The following is a 19,828-nucleotide window of genomic DNA, read 5'->3' as shown; positions in this document are numbered from 1 at the left end:
CAAATGCTTCAGAGCCTTCATAAAAATAAGGTGTTCTGATATTGAAAACCATGTTTTCCTTTGAGGATTATTTTGGCCGGATAACAGAGAAATCTGTATAAAAGAGGTCCGGATCCGGGGGGAGGGTCCGGATGTTAGTGAAATTGGACTGGAGGCAAATTTTTGGCTTTGGTTCAAATTTTTTATTTGTGACCCAACATGAGTGAATGAGGCTTGTCATTTTGATTTATGCTAATGAGGACATATTTGGTCAATTCACTTTCAATAAATGTGTTTACAGCTGACCTTCCATACCTACATGTACTCTAGGTCAGACCAATCATTGTTGCTGTTTACAAAACAAGAATTTAGAGTGTTCAAAATATGTGTTTTGTACATATTTACTGCAACCTTTGAACAGAAAACAATGGAACTTTAGTTTTGGTGTCAAAATGTTTTTATATCTGTATAAAATGTTGCAGTATTTACCGATATTTCAATCATGCTGTCTCTTCTTTTACCACTGTGGCTCATATTTTTTAGGTTTTTTTGACAGAAAAAAATGCTGATCAATATAAAAAAAAGTTCAACTAGGAGTCAAGAACAATAAATTTATTCAGAGTTTGAAACTACAGCCTACATAAACCACAACTTCCTTCAAGGGGGATTTGCAGTAAAATATTCAAATAATTTTGCAAATCTCTTAAAATTCCTCTATTACACCACATCACTGTGTAGGTGTGTTAATGGATCTACACGATGTTTCCATTGCTGGCAATGATTAGTGCTCGTGACCTATTCTCATACCACAGGTGTGGTTCATTCACCCCCATTTCTCTAAAGTACAGCTCTCACACAAGCCATGATCAGTTATGTAGAGAGTTGGAAATATATCATGATCATACACTATGGACCACAATGGCCTCATCCCAATGGCATCTTTCAATAACCTCAATTAAACATTCATAGTGCAAATTTGACCTCAAGTTGCAGAGTATGAGTTTTTGTACCAAAATTTTCAAAGGCCATTCAATGAATGAAAAAATGTATTGAGGTTAAAGAAATTTGCCCTGATAGATGAGCATGTTGTGGATCCTAGTGATAGGACACCTACTTACTATCAGCTTTGAAGGATGATAATCCAGGCACACAGCCCACACTTCAAATTCATACACAAGTCATTTTCTGCTGACTCTTTTACAGCATTATAAATAATTGAACTTGGCCTTGTTTGAGGTTAGGCCTAATAATAACCAATCCCCCAAAGCATATTTTGGGGATTTAAAAATCACTAGGCTTTAAAAACATTTAAAGAGTTACAAGGCAAATGGGGTAAGGTTGTTTTTTAAATGTGAAAGGATACTTTTAACCTGGGGCTCATTTTTAGGTAATGGGTAATGTTTTCTCCCTCCGACTCCAGTCACATGTACATTTATTTTAATCATTTAAAGTTAAAGATGGTCTAAATATAGTCTGATCATGGTACAGGTATTGTGTTAAGGCTATAGTTGTACCATCTTCCTCAAGTATATCTTTATAGTGCTGAAAGTAATATCATTGTTGGACTATACTTAGTACAAACAGCCATGCATGTGACCACAATTTGTGATTATATCATGTATTTCAATAGAAACAATGCATAGAAGCTTGTTGTCAATACAACAGCCCTTGATGAGTGATGCTAAATGACAACAACATAATTATGTGTATATGTCCGCAAGTATTCATAATCCGATTATGGTACACTGCAGTGTGACCACAACTGTCTATAAGGCAAAAAAAAAAATTGTTTGTTTGTCCACGTCCGACCGACCCTGTACTCTGGTCCCGACCGTGTCTTTTTTTTTTTTTTTTTTTTATTTGCGTTGAATGTGCTAGTAAAACAGTGGTTAGTATAACGCTCATTCTACAAAATCCGGTGCCAATAGCCTTTTTTCCATTCTTTGGTCCACAAAAACTTTGTCGAGCATTTAGGGCATCAAATATGTTGTTTTTCTGGTAGAACTCAACGAGATCTACACGGACATATATAGTTTTCCATACTTTAAATGCTTTCTTCAGCCTGATTAACCCTTGCAAAGGCTCAAAAATCGCTAAAAATGCGTTTCCACAGCTCAAGTGTCACATCTAACCCTAAATATTTTCTTTCAATAAATGCGATTTCTTTACATATTTGTTGTTTTTTAATTAGATAACGCACCATCATATTGTTTATCAACATTATTTTTTAGTGATTAAAATGTCTTTGTGTAATTCTAAAATAAATTGCACTTTCCACCAAAACGCTGTGAGCTACGTTACCCCTTTTTAACACACGTTATTGGAAAGAAGTAAACCAGAGGTATCAATGTAATTTGCGGTTTTTGAAAGGAAACACTCGTAGGTTTTTAAAAATCACAGTAAAATCGTAATGCTGTAGCATTTTGGCATAGAAATGTTGTAAACATTGAAATTTCGACCGACCATGTTAAGATTGGTGAGCTACGTTACCAGAATTCTATAGTATGCACTTGTATTACATGTACTTCCTAATAATATGTGAAAGCTACCAGTGGTCGAACCCCATTTATATTAGAATTAACCGACATAACGTTCTAACGTTCGCAAATTACATAAAAACATTAAAAACCAGTGAACTACGTTACTGTGAGCTACGTTACACACTCATTTATGCATCTTCAAAACTTCTATGAAATGGTGAAATCTGTTTTACATTTCACTCAAGTGATCTTTAATTTGCTTTTTATGACCTTGGATTGAGTAAAAACAGCCCATTTTATAGTCGGTAACGTAGCTAACATTACATTGAGTTTTAATGTTAAAAAACATCATGACATCCTGAAAGAAAAATATGCAAGTGGTGTTGGCAATTTTTTACATCTGAAAGTAGTGATACATTTACTTTTAAAAAACACAAAAAGCAGGATTTTTTGAACAACTTTTATTTTTTCTATTTTTTTAGTGGATTGGCACCGGATTTTGTAGAATGAGCGATAAATTTAAAGAAAGAAAATGTAAAGAAAATGAACAGTATAACATGCAGAACCATCTCAAGAGTTAAACCAGTAAAGTGCTGTGTGTTTTGACTTATTTACCAGTCTTCAAATTGTCAGTTTCAAGTGCAATATCTGTAAAAAAAAATATAAAAAAATTAAATCCGACCTACCGACCCAACTGTTTCATAAGCCTCTATGGACAAACAAACAATTTTTTTTTTTGGCCTAATCGATTATAGTTAGACTATCAGGAAAAGATAATCGAATGACGCAAAACTGTATGTGTGACCGGTGTCTAAATCATATCCCTGGAAATAACTTTTATGAACTCACCGGTGCATCTACATACTGGTCCAGTGGTAGTAATTTCAAGATGGCCTCCAATAGCTGAGGAATTTTGTGTCCTGAAGAATTTAAGTGAACAAGAATACATTGTTGCATTATGAAAATCAAATGACAATAGATTAGGCTTAAAACGTTGTTTCATTTGTCTGAATTGCTTGTTTGATTGCAAAAAGATACTAAGCTGTTAAACAGGGCTGCAAGTATATGGCAAGTCACTGGGGTCATTATGTGTTGCAACTAGAGCTTTGGGCAACACTTAACTATAATACAACACATTGCCAAAAGCTCTATTTGTATTATGTTAGTAGTCTACCAACATGTTGCTTTCATAATCAATGTGTAATCAATCACCCCAATGGTTTGCTATACAAGTAGGGCAGTTGCCTTATCATATGACCCTAATGGCTTGCTATACAAGTAGGGCAGTTGCCTCATCATATGACCCCAATGGTTTGCTATACAAGTAGGGCAGTTGTCTCATCATATGACCCCAATGGTTTGCTATACGAGTAGGGCAGTTGCCTCATCATATGACTCCAATGGCTTGCTATACAAGTAGGACATTTGCCTCATCATATGACCCCAATAGCTTGTAATACAAGTAGGGCAGTTGCCTCATCATATGTCCCCAATGGTTTGCTATACAAGCAGGGCAGTGGCCTCATGACCCCAATGGTTTGCTATACAAGTATGGATACAAGTATGGCAGTTGTCTCATCATATGATCCTAATGGCTTGCCATACAAGTAGGGCAGTTACCTCATCATATGACCTCAATGGCTTGTAATACAAGTAGGGCAGTTGCCTCATCATGACTCCAATGGCTTGCTATACAATAGGAGCAGTTGCCTCATCATATGACCCTAATGGCTTGCTATACAAGTAGGGCAGTTGCCTCATCATATGACCCCAATGGCTTGCGATACAAGCAGGGCAGTTGCCTCATCATATGACCCAAATGGTTTGCTATACAAGCAGGGCAGTGGCCTCATGACCCCACAATTAGGGCAGTTGCCTCGTCATATGACCCTAATGGCTTGCTATACAAGTACATGTAGGGCAGTTGCCTCATCATATGACCCCAATGGCTTGCTATACAAGTAGGGCAGTTGCCTCAGGAAATAAACAAAGAAAAAGAAAGAAAGGAAAAGAGAAGAAGAAAGAGGCATAAAAATATGAAACTTATTAGTCCCTCATTGTTTTTCTAACCCTAAATAAGGCCCTGCACAAGGGTGTGATACCTTATACAAATATTAATTGTCTATGAGCATGTTTCTACAGGCGCTCCGCTAAGTTACCGCTAAATGGATAACGGTATCTTACCGTTATCCGTTATTTTACCGTTTAACCTGCTGTTTCCATAGACAGGTTTTTTCCGTTGGCGTGTCCATTCCGTTTAAGCTGAATGACGTCATGTGATGTCCCTCTATCCTAACATGCCTAATATTGGTTTTAGTTATTTGCATCGTACCAACAAACATGTTTTAAAAATGTATTTTGTCTTACCTTTTACTGTAGTATGGCCAGAATCTTGCATCGTAGGCCTCGAATTAATGCTAGAATGGATTGTTTAATGGTTGATTACTGCTAAATAATCACTTTTCTTTGTTATATTTTGCAAATCAACAGAAAAGTTTGACATTTTACACAGTTTTCACTATTTTGTGGCATTTACAAATTTCCGTGAGCAAACACCGAATTCTGTTAATTTTTCCATTTTTCCATATCACGGAGAAATTGTGGCTTTACATAATAGTTTGGACTTGTTATGTTGCCCAGGCTGTTATTAAGGTTTTTGTCATGTTGTCCGTCAATTTACTTGTTGATTAACAGCCATTTTGCCTGATTTTGCTCAAAAACCGGCAAGTTACCGCTTCGGTCTGTTTCTACAGAAAATCTACCCGCTTCGTCAACAGCAAAAACCTACTCCAACAAGGTTTCCGTTGGCGTTGAAAAGGCGTTGCAAAAAGGCGTTGGAGGCTGTTTCCACAGGAGTGATTAACCGTTCCATACCCAGTTTCCAAAACGGTATTTGGCTCTGTAGAAACATGCTCTATGAGGGTGATGGTCGAAATACAATCACAAGGTGAAAGATGGATTATTCCATTCCACGAGCTGGAAGGGCAAGTGGAATCACCAAGTGATTATATTTTGACCATTACACAAACTTAAGACATACACTAAGACAGTTAATATTTGTTTTATATCACTCACACATAAATTATAATCACAAAGAGAAAGATGGATGTTCCATTCCTCCACAAACCAGAACAGCAAGTGGAATGGAACAATATATCTTTCACCGAGTGATTATTTAATAGATGCATGAGATGACAATATATATTATGACATTGATTTGGGCATTAGACCCAGCTTTTGCCAGAGCAACTTACCATCTGCACGGATATGCCTTGGCCCACAGGATGCTACTGATGCAGACGGAAAATTGTCATCTGCCAGAACTGAAATATACATAAAACAAAAGAAACAAACACATAAATTGGTTACAAATAATACATCTTTTGCTACAGATATAATTCTCTTTTGCTCCCTATTAATGCTTATTTTGATGACATCATGTTCACATGAACTTTCTTTTCCCATGTCTCTCAAAATAACCTGGTACACCCATCTCACCTGTTTTACCCCTCACTTAAACACGCCCCACCCCATGCAATATATTCCACCCATAAAAAAAAGTGCAACACAACTGATACCAAATGGTCGAGGAGCCAAGATACATCACATCCACTTCAAGATACTGCAGAGATGATGCAAGGTCCATACTCCAGTTCCATTGCTTCAAATGATTCCAATTTGTTAGTTGTCACCTATTCTTATCAATCAGACATTATGCCTCGGCTACTCCACAGGAGTAACCACCCAAAACTTAACCAGAATGATGATTCCCAACACTTACTTTCATATCTATACACTATGCTCCAATTGCTCTTAATTGGACTCCATAGGGGAAACCAACCAAATCAGTTCAAATCTTACTCCCTTCCTCCTCCCTCCCAACTATCAATTTTAATTGTTTTATTAGTTCAAAGACGCCAAACCCAGGGTATGTGTATATTATGATGTGGTTAATGCTCCTTGTCATGGGGGTTGAACAAAACGGAGAATTCTGTACATAACTGGCAATTAGGTTGGAATTTCCATTGCCTTTTTGTGTTTTCAGTGGGGGAAATGGGATGGTGCTCCTTAGATTTATATGAGGAGAGGGAAACCTGTTGACATGTGATATTAAACATGTAAAAAATCAGTTAAAATGCAAATCAAAGAGAGTTAAAGGAAAAATTAAAAACAATCTATGGTGCATCTTCAATTGCATGTACTGTACAGGCAAGCATTTTGAGTAAGTGCTGGTGATTTATTAAAACAGCACCCAATTAGAAGGACCAAAATGGGACATGGGCTACTGAATGTTTTTTTATACTACCAGGGAAATTTATTCATTTTTTTATATATTTATAACATTTGGGCGAAGCCAGGCTAAGTCCAATACTGCTCAGAGGCTACTAAATTCAAGGGATGTCATCCGGATATTACATTGAATCAAGTCCATTCTTCACTTTAATAAAAAATGCACCAATGTCAGCAATACTGACTTCTGCACCCAGCGAACAGTGGTGAACCAAAGATTATCTTTGGGTGAACAGCCACTGTAGTATTGTCTAGATCTGAGCCAATCACTTGAAGAATTATCCGTACTCCTTCCAACACTGATGAGGGTGCTCTCATATGCAAACCCCATCTCAAATTCACAGAGGGGAGCGTGGCCGAGCGGTTAGGGCGTTGGACTGTGAATCCAAGGGTCCCCGGGTTCGAATCTGAGTGGGTCCACTGTCTCTTTGTGTCCTTGAACAAGGCACTTTACTCCACTTGCTTAGTGCTTCAGAGGGCACTTTAAGCCGTTGGTCCTGTGTACATGTATTTTCCTCACATTAATGCAGTGTGCACGTTAAAGAACGTCACAGGCTATTCGAAGAGAGCAGGGGATCATCCCGGTACTGTTGACTGTATTTCAAAAATACACTCATCTACTCTAGGTTCCAGAGTAAAAAATAAGTACAGCTTGTCTGTACGCAGTGCGATAATACTCATACATATGAGGGAGGCACTAATATGGAAGAAGAAGAAGAAGAAGCATCTCTGCTCTTGATAATCCATTCAATTTTAGGTCAATTGTGATGAACCAATTTGTCAGCTTAAAGCTGTTAGCCTGGTCAATAATTGTTTTATACTGTATTAGGTAACTGATTAAATGCTTTTGTAATGTTTTGTGTATATATATATATATATATATCACCTGGTTCATAATAAAAGCTGTCACTCATGATCTGAATTTGACAGCCTTTGATAGGACACTAGAAGAAAAAAGCATTCATGCCTTTAGTTTGTTCCAGTCTATGGTTACACAATTATGTGATCACAATGATACATAAAGTGAGGTATGAAACATCATTGATTTGGTGTTATCAATTATTGAAACTTTAAAGTTACTTGTACTAGTACTACTATTATAGTAATAGAGATTACAAACAAAAATAAAATAAAATTAATGAACTGAAATGACATGAGAACAAAGGTAAATCAAAGTAAAGCAACTTAACCTACAACTAAGGCTGGCATTTTCTGGCGGGCTAGCGGGTACCCGCCTAAGATTACATTACCGGCAGGAAATACCCTGCCGGGTACCAAATTCAAAAAATTCATGGTTGACCTAAAAAAAAAAAAGAAAAAAAAAATTTCAAGATGTTTTGTATTTTTAATATGAAAATTGATCATTTGTATTCATGTCATAGTCTATTAATGATTTCAAAATGCATTGAATTTGAATGCATTTTGAAATCATTAATAGAGTATGACATGAATACAAAGTATCAATTTTCATATTATCCATTATTCCATTCCACAGACCATTTGTTCGAAAATTGGCACTGCATACCTGTACCCCTACCTTTCTCAGAGCCTCCATGCATGGTCACAATGTACTACAAATATATGAATATTAATGGCATCAGTTGAAAAATGTTTTCCATGCCAATTTAGGTGTTACAAACATCTGGCGATAATGCCACTTAACTCATACAAAACGGAAGTAAATCGTGGAAACAGATTTTACCAAGAGTATATTGATAAATATTGAGGCCAAAACAATAAAGAAATGACCTTAATGCCAAACAATAATGTAGGCATATTAAAACATAACATCCTGAATTTATACAAATCTATCTACTCTGATGTGCAAATCAATGTAATCACTCTAATTCATTTTGAGGTTATTTCTTCACATTTTACACAATCACAGTGGTGACAATCACATTCTGTATGTATCCCACATTATCATAATTTATATGCAAGTTTGCTGGAAAATATATTCTTTTAAGGGATCTGGAACTGAGCGTTTTGAGCGTTTCGACAGTATTTTTTGTGGGACATGAGAGCACATCAGACATATCGAATTGCATTCTAAATACGAAGAATGTCTTTCTGATATCAAATAATGTTCATTTTTTGAAATTCACGATATAATACAAATTTTATGACAAATTATTAAAATTTGATATTTTTCACATTTTTGATATATAACAGTCCTCGAAGTAAATTTTATAAATCTATTGACATATTCTTAAAGTGTATGTAGCTGGGAGGAAAACCCGACGATCAATTGAAAATTTTCACCTTTCATATTGAAGATATGGATTTTTTTCCTAAAACACCAAAAAGAATTAGGTCTTTTGGGGAAAAAATCCATATCTTCAATACGAAAAGGTCAAAATTTTCAATTGATCGTCGGCTTTTCATCCCACCTACATACACCTTAAGTATAAATCATCAGATTTATAAAGTTTACTTCGAGTACTGTTAAATATCAAAATATCAATTTTTAATGATTTGCCATAAAATGTGTATTACATTGCTAATTTCAAAAAATCAAAATTATTTGATATCAGAAGGACATTCTTCATATTCAGAATGCAATTCGATATGTCTGGTGCACTCTAATGTCCCACAATAAATGCTGTCCAAACGTTCATACCCCACCCCTTAAAGAACTGAATTCCAAAATTGCATTTTGTTGCATCAAATTGTATTATGGCCAATAATACGAACAATTTGCAGCTGACCGAAAAAATTATAAATCTTGGGTCAGGTTTTTTTTTCAATCACTTTTTTAAAAGAAACACTCACTTTATTCATTAAATGCATATTTAATTAAAAACAAGAAGTATTTCCATTTAAATTCAGTCCGAAAATCCACAATGTTTTACCATAAAATGTTCAAGCATTTGTCAATACTAGCCTTTTCAAAATGGAGGAAGAGCCCATGAAAAAAAGGCTTGACCTACCGACCCTCCAATCAATTTTTTTATTTGGCCAAATGAACAATCCAATCACAGCTAGATTTATATGTGTGGGCTTCTTTTATGGAAACTTTCCAATCAATTCTTTGAAACATCATGATCAGTTGCAAAGTGCTCTACTACTATGAATACAAGCAGCATGAATAGGCATCAACTTTCCATCAAAAATAAACAACAATAAATCAAACTCCCTGTAAATTTCAAGATTTAATAACAAAGCTATTAGACTGTAAATAAACAACCAAGTGAAGTATACTGAATCATTTCTGATTGATGATAGTCCTACAATTTCTTGGACTATGTTGTATCTTCAACCCACTTGTGGTTACAATAATAAATTTAATTGATTATAATAATAATAATTTTATATTCAATGAATTCTAAATTTAAAATAAAAAAATGGTAAATTACAATATGCCAACTGGGGACTAGGTCCCATGGGGTACCAGTGAAAGTACTTTCAGGGAAGTGACTTAATCCTAACACTGAACACTGCCTTTTGCTATCAGAATGTTAAAGAAGAAACGAAAAAGGAGATAAGATGAACAAAGAAGTCACTTTGTATCCCCAGGATTCGAACCTCAGACCCCTCGCATGCCAAGCACACAATCACCGAAAAGGGGTATAATCCTTCTTGTCTTCCACGAGCAACCGCGTCACATCGGGTATAATCTTCCTTCCAGGAGCAACCACTGTGCATGATTGAAGGGCTATTCCATTGCTCGTAATAGGGTAGTGTATTTTAGCTGGACAGTGCTGGATGGTGCACGCGAGCACGATGTGCAAGGTAGACTTTCGCCAAGACTTGGCATGTGGTTGTTGGTGTAGGGGTACCGGGTGTGGAGGTGTGTGTGTTGGGGGAGGGGCGTGTTGTCCGAGATGTTAGGAATTATTTAATAATAGTTATTAATATTGGAAGAACGTTTTAAACTTTAATTTAAGGCATCATATACAATTTTATACTATTTTAGATTTTCAATTAATAACAAAATAATAAAATCATATTAATAGGCCTATTTATTATCGCACGCCATGGTAACAATAGCACGCCATGGTAAAAATTTAAAAAATGGCACACTTTCCGATAAAAATTTGGGAAACAAATTAATTTTTTTTAAAAATAAATAAAAACAATCTTTCTTAAACCAAATTTTCATGAAATTGAGGGCCATCAATAAACCAAAATGCACCCGAATCTGTCACACATCCCGTAGTAGGCCTACCCTCCTTTCCACCCCCGTTTTCCTAAACTAGACGTGTAATATAACCGCCAACAGTTTTTTTTTACCTGTAGGCAAGCTCACCCCTACAGTCGCAATAGTTCTAGCCCAGATAGCTTTTAACTCACGCCTACAAATAACGTACTTTCATCAAGTGATGGCGCTATAAGGTTTACCACGGAAGCTGTTTGGTTTACCGTGGAAGAAGATTATACCCTATATGCAATCACCATGATCACCCATGGGTAGCCACAAAGGTTTCGCTGGTCCGGCCAGCGATTCCCCGAGCATATAGCACTTGGGGTGATTGCATCATCGCATCACCTGGGATTCATGCACCCGGGTTCATGCATGCACAGTGATTAACCTAATGGTATTTTGTGGTGTTTTCGGTTAGGGCAGGGCCGTAGCAAGCGGGGCGGCCGGGGATGCCATGGCCGCCCCACTTTTTGAGAAATTTGTTATGTTTTTCTTTATGTCTTTATTTCAATTTGGCCATAAATTTGTAATTTGGCCGCCCCACATTTGTGATGGCCGCCCCACATTTTTTAACCTTGCTACGGCCCTGGGTTAGGGGTAATGATCATGATCATGTGAAAACTATTAAGTTTGATATACTAGTATGTGCATGAGAGGGATCGAAAAAACCTGTTTGATGGGCAGATGAACTTGACAAGTAGGGTCAGTCGGTCTAAATTAAAAATAAAATTAACCAGGACCCTCTCTTACTCCGTAAAATTTCTTTTTAATAACATATGCGGTGGGAATTTGATAGTCCCACAAAGCTGTAGGATTTACCACAGTTCAACTGGAAGGGAGGGAGGGCTAATTATCATCATTAGATAATCAGTGTGGATTAAAAATATAATACATGTGTAGAAACAAGAACCTATTAATTAATTATAATTAATACTCGGTAATGTGACTCACACAACTGACAAAATATCCTAAATCCTTGATATAAAATCAACATATTATGCATCCTGTTTGTGAACAGGTAACATAATAGCTAATACCAAGATGATAATTCTGATATCCTATGATAGGCCTGGAAGATTACCCGACGTCCGACAACAACAACAATTTATACTGAAACTACACTGTACACAGAGAAATGATACCAGCAGCCAGCAGTCCACAACCAGATACATACACCTGGTATAAAGTTCATAATTTATGCAGACAAATTCAAATTCTACTCACTGTAATTCAGTTTCGTCACCCAGGTCGGGTGACTTCTTCAGTAAGGCCTAAAAAAATGGTTTGATTGGCCTAATATGAAAAAAATGTGGGTAGATCAGACGGCATTTTTTTAAACACACATTTTAAGCTGTAAACTGCGTATGATAAGGGCCTTGGAACTTAAAAAAAAAAATTTCTAATTGTTATTTATTTTTTTATTTTTTTAAATTGTTTTGCAAAAAAATAAGAAAAAGGTCTAGGGTCAGGCCTGTTTTAAGGGTCGTTCGGGTTACGCCAATCAAACATTTTTTTAGGCCTAATGCGACAATCCGGTTATTTTCCCCGCAAAATTAATTCCTCATTCCTCGGGTGCACAGTTCTTAACAGCGGATCATATATGATTTAGAGAGTAAATGCCCTTGTCACGGTTGATAGTTTCGGTGCCCCTCTTTCTGATCCAAAGTGCTTCGCGTATCCATCTGGTTTGCTTGTTAGTGTCCTTGTCAATTATGCCTGCCCCCTCCCAGTCAATGATATGATTGACTGGGACTATCAACCCTGATGAGGGCATCTATTCTCTAAATCATGTATGATCCGCTGTTCATAACTGTGCACTCAAGGAATGAGAAATTTTGAGAGGAAGTAGGTGGATCCTCGCATTATTGAAGAAGTCACCCAACCTGGGTGACAAAACTGTGTGAACAGTGAGTACAATTTGGATTTGTCTACATAAATTATGAACTTTATACAATCTTGATGATTCCAAAATACACCTGGTATATTATAGGAGAGCATATAGTATGACGGGTAATTGGGCTATTAAAGGAGGATTTCGTGATCCTAGCATCCTCTTTTATGACATTTTCAGTAGATATCCACAAAAAAGCTTATTTCCAAAATTTCAGTTGATTCCGATTTTGCGTTTGCGAGTTATGCATGATTATGTGTATTACACTGCTCCATAGACAATGTGTTGTAATTTCGTTCTGGTGCACCAGAACGAAATTCAAATTTAGCGATATTTTTGCTAAACAAATTAATCTGCAAGAAATATTTGGTACATAAACATTATGTAGCCAGAGGTATCCAGTGGTGTAAAATCTCAACTTTTTTGGGAAAAGTGGGGGATGAGGCTGTGGATCACTTAAATGCCCTTTTAAAATAGGCTTACACCCCATATAGAGGAGTTCGGATTTTCAGACTTTTTGTCCAGTCATCATTTCCAGAAATCCAGACTGTCCAAAGGCAAAAAAATCTTGAAAAGCAAGCCTGCGTAATGTGCGTATGACACGGTTTCAGATTTGAAGCAGGTTTGACTGCCAAAAATGGCAAAATATAAAGTTTCAAAAATATTGTTTTAAATATGTTTTCTAGACTGAAATTTTGTGCAGAATTCATTTCTGAAGTCAGAAATGCACAATCTGTCATTGTTTTCCTGATATGAGCATTACAGTAGAGGCATATGCTTTTGACGGAAATAAAAATATGAGATCCATAAGTGACAACATCATCCACAACATATTTGAACTCTATTGGCACACTTATAAAGGCTCTGCAAGGCTCACATCATGTTGTAGTGCAAGTCTGACATCTGATTGGTGCACTCACATTGAATATAGGTCACATGATTGCACAATATTACAGGTACTAATTGTTCCCAATTTTGCTCAAAAATGGGGTGGCGAGTCAATTTGATAAAAATTAGAACTCAAAAAATATGCATTTTAGCACAAGTTTGGTACTATATCCCTGTAGTACTGTATCATGGGAATAACTGATTAGTTTTTTAAACATGTCACCCTCCTATTTTTTTTTTTGCGATTTTTCGAAATGCCAAATTTTACATAATTTACAGATGTCACAAATTGATAAAAAAATTAGAAAAGAAAATTGAGAAGGAATGGAAAGATATTAATGTTATACCCAAGTAGGAACTTATACTGTGCATAACTGATTAGTTTTTCAAGCCTATAGCTCTTGTAGTTTTCTTGTAATCCCGATTTTTATAAATGGCGGAATTTTTACACACATCAAAATTTTAAGGGTAGGGGAAACATTTTTACATTTTGCAAGTCTTTCCTTAGTTCAAATGAACAAAGTTAGGTATCAAATGAAAGCCCATTCAATACTGCATATACTGGTAGGTCAACCATCACTGTAGCACCTTCCTATCAAGAGTTATGATTTTTCAAATCAATTTTTTTGCCGAAAACAGCTTATTTTGGCATGTCAATTGTCACGAGGCATGTCATATTTGAATGATTATGGCGTGCAAATGATTAAGTCAATCACAAAACAAATACCTGAATCCATCAAATAGTACCCTCAGCTGATATGTTAACATTTTAAAGGGCCATATCTATGTATATTGTAGACTCTATGAGTATACAAAGTTGGCATGTGAAAATTTTTGTCACCCAAAAAGTGTGTTTTTCGGGCAAAATCGGTCACAAATCAACATTTTGTAGCAAAACGATGTACGATGCACGCGTTTTGACCAAAAAATCATGTTCTACAAACAATTTTACCCTAGAAAAGACACCTTAGAAATTAAACATAGCTATTTTCACTCTGGGGTGAATTTTTACACACTTTGGCAGTGAAACCTGCTTCAAATCTGAGACCATGTCGTATATTGAAATCAAAAAATGGTCATGCGTGGCTTTTGAAGAACTAGTGGATTTGCCCTACTATGATGGCAATTTCTGCTATGAAGATATCAGGGTGATGTCACTGTGCACCTATGAGATACAGTGACCCAAATTTGAAGGTAATAAAGCCTTTAATAATTTACAATCTTCTTTAGTCTATGTTAAATATTTTCAATTTTATATGATCTGTTTTTCCTAGAAACCATAGGCCATCCTTACACAAAGTTTAACAGAGTGGAAATAAATCAGTAAGATAATGTTGATATCAAGATACAAAAAAAATACCAATGTGGCTCAGTATAATACCGATAACACTAATTAAGCCATCAAAATAAAAGACAGTAATCATGATAATGCCATTTACACAGATATAATCACATTCCACCACATAAATCCTTCTATCTGATTATCTACTACATAATCTTTACATCCTCCCATAGCAAAGAAATATAGATCTGCTGAAGTGTCAATCAAATAGGCACTTACAGGCAGTGGTACATGTAGCACTTGCAGATTCCATGTTCCACCAACTGACCCCCAAATAATAAGAGCACTGTGCAGACCCAACCTTCCCAATTTTCCCACTTGTAGAGGGCAACCCCCCGGGAGGGCAACACAACCTTTTTGGGCCCTATATGCCTACAGATCATCATTATTACATCATATTTCTACATAATTCACCAGAAACATAAGGAAGCTATTAAAACACAAGTTGACACACCAAATTTCCATGAACCATTTGCTTCACTGGTTCCAGACAAATGTGAGAAATGTGGCATCTCTCTCTCACTGAGCAGGTACATCTCCAACTAAACCTTCTCATGTTGTCATGAATATGTACGGGTACATCAGTAATATGCAGTGCATAGGTCATGAATATGTACCAGGTAATGAAATGTTGCTTTGATTTAACGTGCGCCTCAGCTAGGCATGACCTAATTATCAGCACACTTCAACAATTATTCCGCTGCCATTAGGATATATCAGAATCATTTTTGATTCACCAAGTACGCAACTGATGCGCAGGTACTCTCAGCGACTTAGATTGTGATTACCCCCAGCAGCTTCCCATTTTACACCTGGCGGTGGAGTGAAGCAATTGGGAATTAAGCTATCTTGCTCAGGGACGCAACACACTGGCTGTGGTGGGGCTCGAACCCCCAACCTTTCGATTATGAAGCACGCGCCCTAAACCATTGGGCACAGGTGGGTGCACGTGCCCCCCATCAATTTGAAAATTGAGACAATCCCATAGGATAATTGCCAAAACACAGCTTGTGCCCCCCCCCCCAATCCGACCTGGTGCCCCCCATCATGGTCGGTGCCCCCCCCCCACGATGACCCATGCTACAGTACCACTGTCAGTGTGTCACCTTGCCATGAGTCCATGACATGCTGGAATGTTTGGATCATGTGTTGTTCCATAATAATGAAACATTAAGTGTCCCTAATTGTCATGTTTTGAAATAAAATAAATAATTTGTATTAAAACAGAAATGTAAAAGGAAAATTTTAATTTAAAATTGGTCTGTAGTCTAGACTTGTTTTTGATAGCATTTAATTCAAGGCCTTCTGGAGATGAAGTCCAGGCAATGACAAAAGAAGTATCAAACATGTCTGGTATTCCATTGGAATGGTACAGTGTTTAGTCAGGTGGGTGGAAATTCTTCTTCAAGTCTTTTGTGAAGTAATTTGAAAATTACTGTGTTTCTACCTTTATAGCACCCACGCAAGTTACTAAATCATATCTAATTTATCTGTTAATAAGTTAAAACTATGTGGTAAACAACATGGAATTTCAAATGTCTGAATATTTTACACCACGTGATCTTTTACCAAACATTGTTTAATCATCTTCTGTTCACTCATTAAAGGCATCAGTGCTTTTAATCCCTTATACCATATTTCCTCGAATAGTCGCTCCCCTTCAAATAAATGCCCCAGCAGTTTTTGTGATGAAAATAACCTTCAAACTATTAATGCCCCCCCTCTGAACAAAGGGCCCAATTTTACATGTTTTAGACTGCAATACTACGAATTTCACCTGAAAAGTTCATGAAAATATTGCATAAAATCTCATAACACTTACATTTTTCAATGGCCGGGACAGAGTAGCCATCAGAGTTTGATTGTAAACCCGGAAGTCATCGTTCCTAAGTTCCTAGTTCATCATTTCAGCGTGAGTTTTAAGCTTACCTAATGAATTTTAAATGGGAATTATCATTATAAAAATGACCTCTGATAAACACCCCCCTATCGGAAAAAGCAACGCCCCTGGGGTGACTATTTGAGGATGATTACATAAAGACCTATAAAGGTGACAAAACTGGTAGCAACCCAGTGCCCTGGGCCAAATTGTCTCTTAGTCCTTCAACACGCCTGCCGTAAGCAGCCCTCTCTTTTGCCCCTTGCCACACCCATAAACACAAGCATGGCTCATGCACCGGGGGGGGGGTCCTCAGTACAAATGACCATACGGGACGTGCATAAACATGGGTAGCATTTTCAGCCTTCTGGTATATCAATGACCCCTTTTTCAAAGCCTATTTTGGTATATGAATGGGTCCTTTTTTCAAAATTTTCTCAATTTTTTCGGTAAACAGCCCAATTTTTCCTTAATCGAGCCATAATTTTCAAAATTTTCCCAAAATTTTGGGAAAATTTGTAAAAACCAAGACAATTTTGGGTAAATTCGGCCGAAAATTTTGACTTTTGGTATATCAATGGGTCCAAATTTCTTGACAAATTGGTATATTTATGGGTCTACTTCCAAAATCTCAGCTGCACGTCCCTACCAAAACCAAACTTGAGTACCCCCCGGGCTCATGCACCCTAATCACTCTCCTCTTCACTATAAGCACTACCAATCACCTAAAATACTACAGCCTGGGTACCTCTCTTCTTCATCTAGGCTTTGGCAAGCAACACATAGCAGTCCAGGAGAGTGCCAAATATATAACATGAATTCTAGTATTGCATAATGACCAGGAAATCCACCAAGTCAGTCAAGGTCTTCACATGCCAGTGCATGCACCCTATCCTTTACTATGGGAGCCAACTTTTTGGTTGGTTTAATTGCAAATCCGTGGCTATGATAAATTTTCTAAAGTTTTATTCAAATCCCAATTTTATTAAAATTGGTCATAGCAAACCACCCTGAGGATGTTATGGTTTTTGAACAAAGATATTAAATTAACAAGTGATTATGCTCCACAAATGACCCATTTTGCCTGATTGCAACACATGCAAAGTTTGCACCAAATAGGACATGAATACATTTTGCAGGTACCTGGATCACAGACTGGTCATACAAGAACAGGTCACTGACCTAATGAACAGCAAAATACCTGCACATTGCAGGAATGTATTTATCCAGTAGCCTGGTCACATACAAATCCTATGGATTGTGTAGGATTGTCTTACAGATTTAGCGTGCCCCTAGCCTACAACCAATAGGTTTTTAACCTCAACATATAGGATGTAGGGCAGGTTTCTCCAAACCTGACTAAACCTGCATTGATTCTAGCACAGGTTTCAAAGGTGGTGGACACTAAAGTTTTCGGCAAGGTTCTTCAGCGGTTTGCCAATTTGGTGCCATTTACAATGTGTGTATACCGTAAACACAGAAGTGGGGTTCTAATTGGCTAATAGAATCATGTCATCATCACATCAGTACCTCATTCGCTGATCAACCTGCGTAGCAATGTGTGACCCAGGCGTGACCTAGTTCTTTTGTGACAAGATAAGCAGGAAGAGCAGTCAGACACCACTGAGGGATCTCGCTGAATCTATGCGCACCTCTAGGTATACCTAATCACCTAATAGGGTCATGTACCTTCTTGGCATTTCAAGATATGAAAAGGACCCAAAATATGAATATTGAGTTATTGACCCAGGTCTTATGTATTACCCCGGTGGGAAAATTATTTTGATTATATTCTTCACTTTTTTCTCTTTCATTTGACACCACTTGGGGGGTCACCTTCTTGGCATTTTGAGATATGTTCTTTAATTTTTCTCTCTTTCATTTGACACACCACTCAGGGGTCATACCTTTGTGGCATTTTGGGATAATTATGCCCCGTTGCCAACTAAAAGGTTAGTCAGTAAGTAAGTAAATAACATACTCTTATAGAGGCTGACACCATTTCATGGTTCAGCAAAAAAGTGGAATTTCTTATAAAGGGTACCTGTAAAGGCACAGTGGGCCAGCTGAATTAGCCCAATTATGCATGCATGTTGTTAGACACCTTTTGGCAATGCTGGGTTACTATCCCAACCCTCACCAAGCACTGCTATTGTATCATTTATTGAAACCAAATAAGGTGCAGTTCACACATCCTATTTTGTATCTTTGTGAAATTGGGCCTAAAGGAAAGGCTTTATTTGACCAAGTTAATGCACAATTTCAGTAAACTATCTACCCTGCATTTGGGTTGTCCAGGTACTTAATGCTGTACATGCTGCCCACAGGCTTCAACATAAAAAGCCCAAACTTCTGAGATATTTTCTCAAAATATCACAAACTATCTTAAACACCACTGAACAAATACTCAATTGTTTGTACTCATTTTAATGCATTTGTCATACTATAAATCCAAATATGATCATGAAATGTGCAATTCTGACATTTTTTAATTTTTAAAGAAAATTTGAAACTTGTCATCTGCAGTCAACAATTGTGTAGTGAGGGTTAACCAAGAAAAGATATCTGGATCTACCAATAAATCCTGTGGGGTGAAATTTTTTTTCAACAAAATGTATTGTTTACACTTAAGTTACAGTGTCATTGTCATCATCATCGACGAGTCGATGACGACAATAACGTCAACGACAACAACAACAACAACAACAATGTAATCATCCTCATCAACAATGCGTTTAATCACAAAGAATCATCACATGCTATTTCAATTCAATATATTTCACACACAATCAAAACATTATTTATCCCATAATTTAAAACATAAAATGAAAGTAACAATAAGATAAACAATGCTGATAGTGAATTAATTGTTTCCTCTGACGTATATGGATTCAAATCTTTTGAAGTTCACAAACAATTTGATTTTCCAAGCTGT

General features: G+C 36.8%; 1 protein-coding gene across 1 annotated transcript in view; it reads right to left on the bottom strand.

The window, feature by feature from the left end:
- LOC140148160 (fucose mutarotase-like) overlaps positions 1-19,828 on the bottom strand; it is a 182,402-nt gene that overhangs the window by 104,459 nt on the left and 58,115 nt on the right. The window contains exons 2-3 of the mRNA XM_072170022.1: positions 5,714-5,783; positions 3,309-3,379 (exon numbers count right to left, since the gene is read on the bottom strand). Of these exons, the coding sequence (XP_072026123.1) occupies positions 3,309-3,379; positions 5,714-5,783 (141 nt within the window). The remainder of the gene's footprint in view (positions 1-3,308; positions 3,380-5,713; positions 5,784-19,828) is intronic.

This window comes from Amphiura filiformis, chromosome 3 (assembly GCF_039555335.1).
Source record: "Amphiura filiformis chromosome 3, Afil_fr2py, whole genome shotgun sequence".
Taxonomy (NCBI): Eukaryota; Metazoa; Echinodermata; class Ophiuroidea; order Amphilepidida; family Amphiuridae; genus Amphiura; species Amphiura filiformis.
This window is presented reverse-complemented; position numbering and strand designations above follow the sequence as displayed.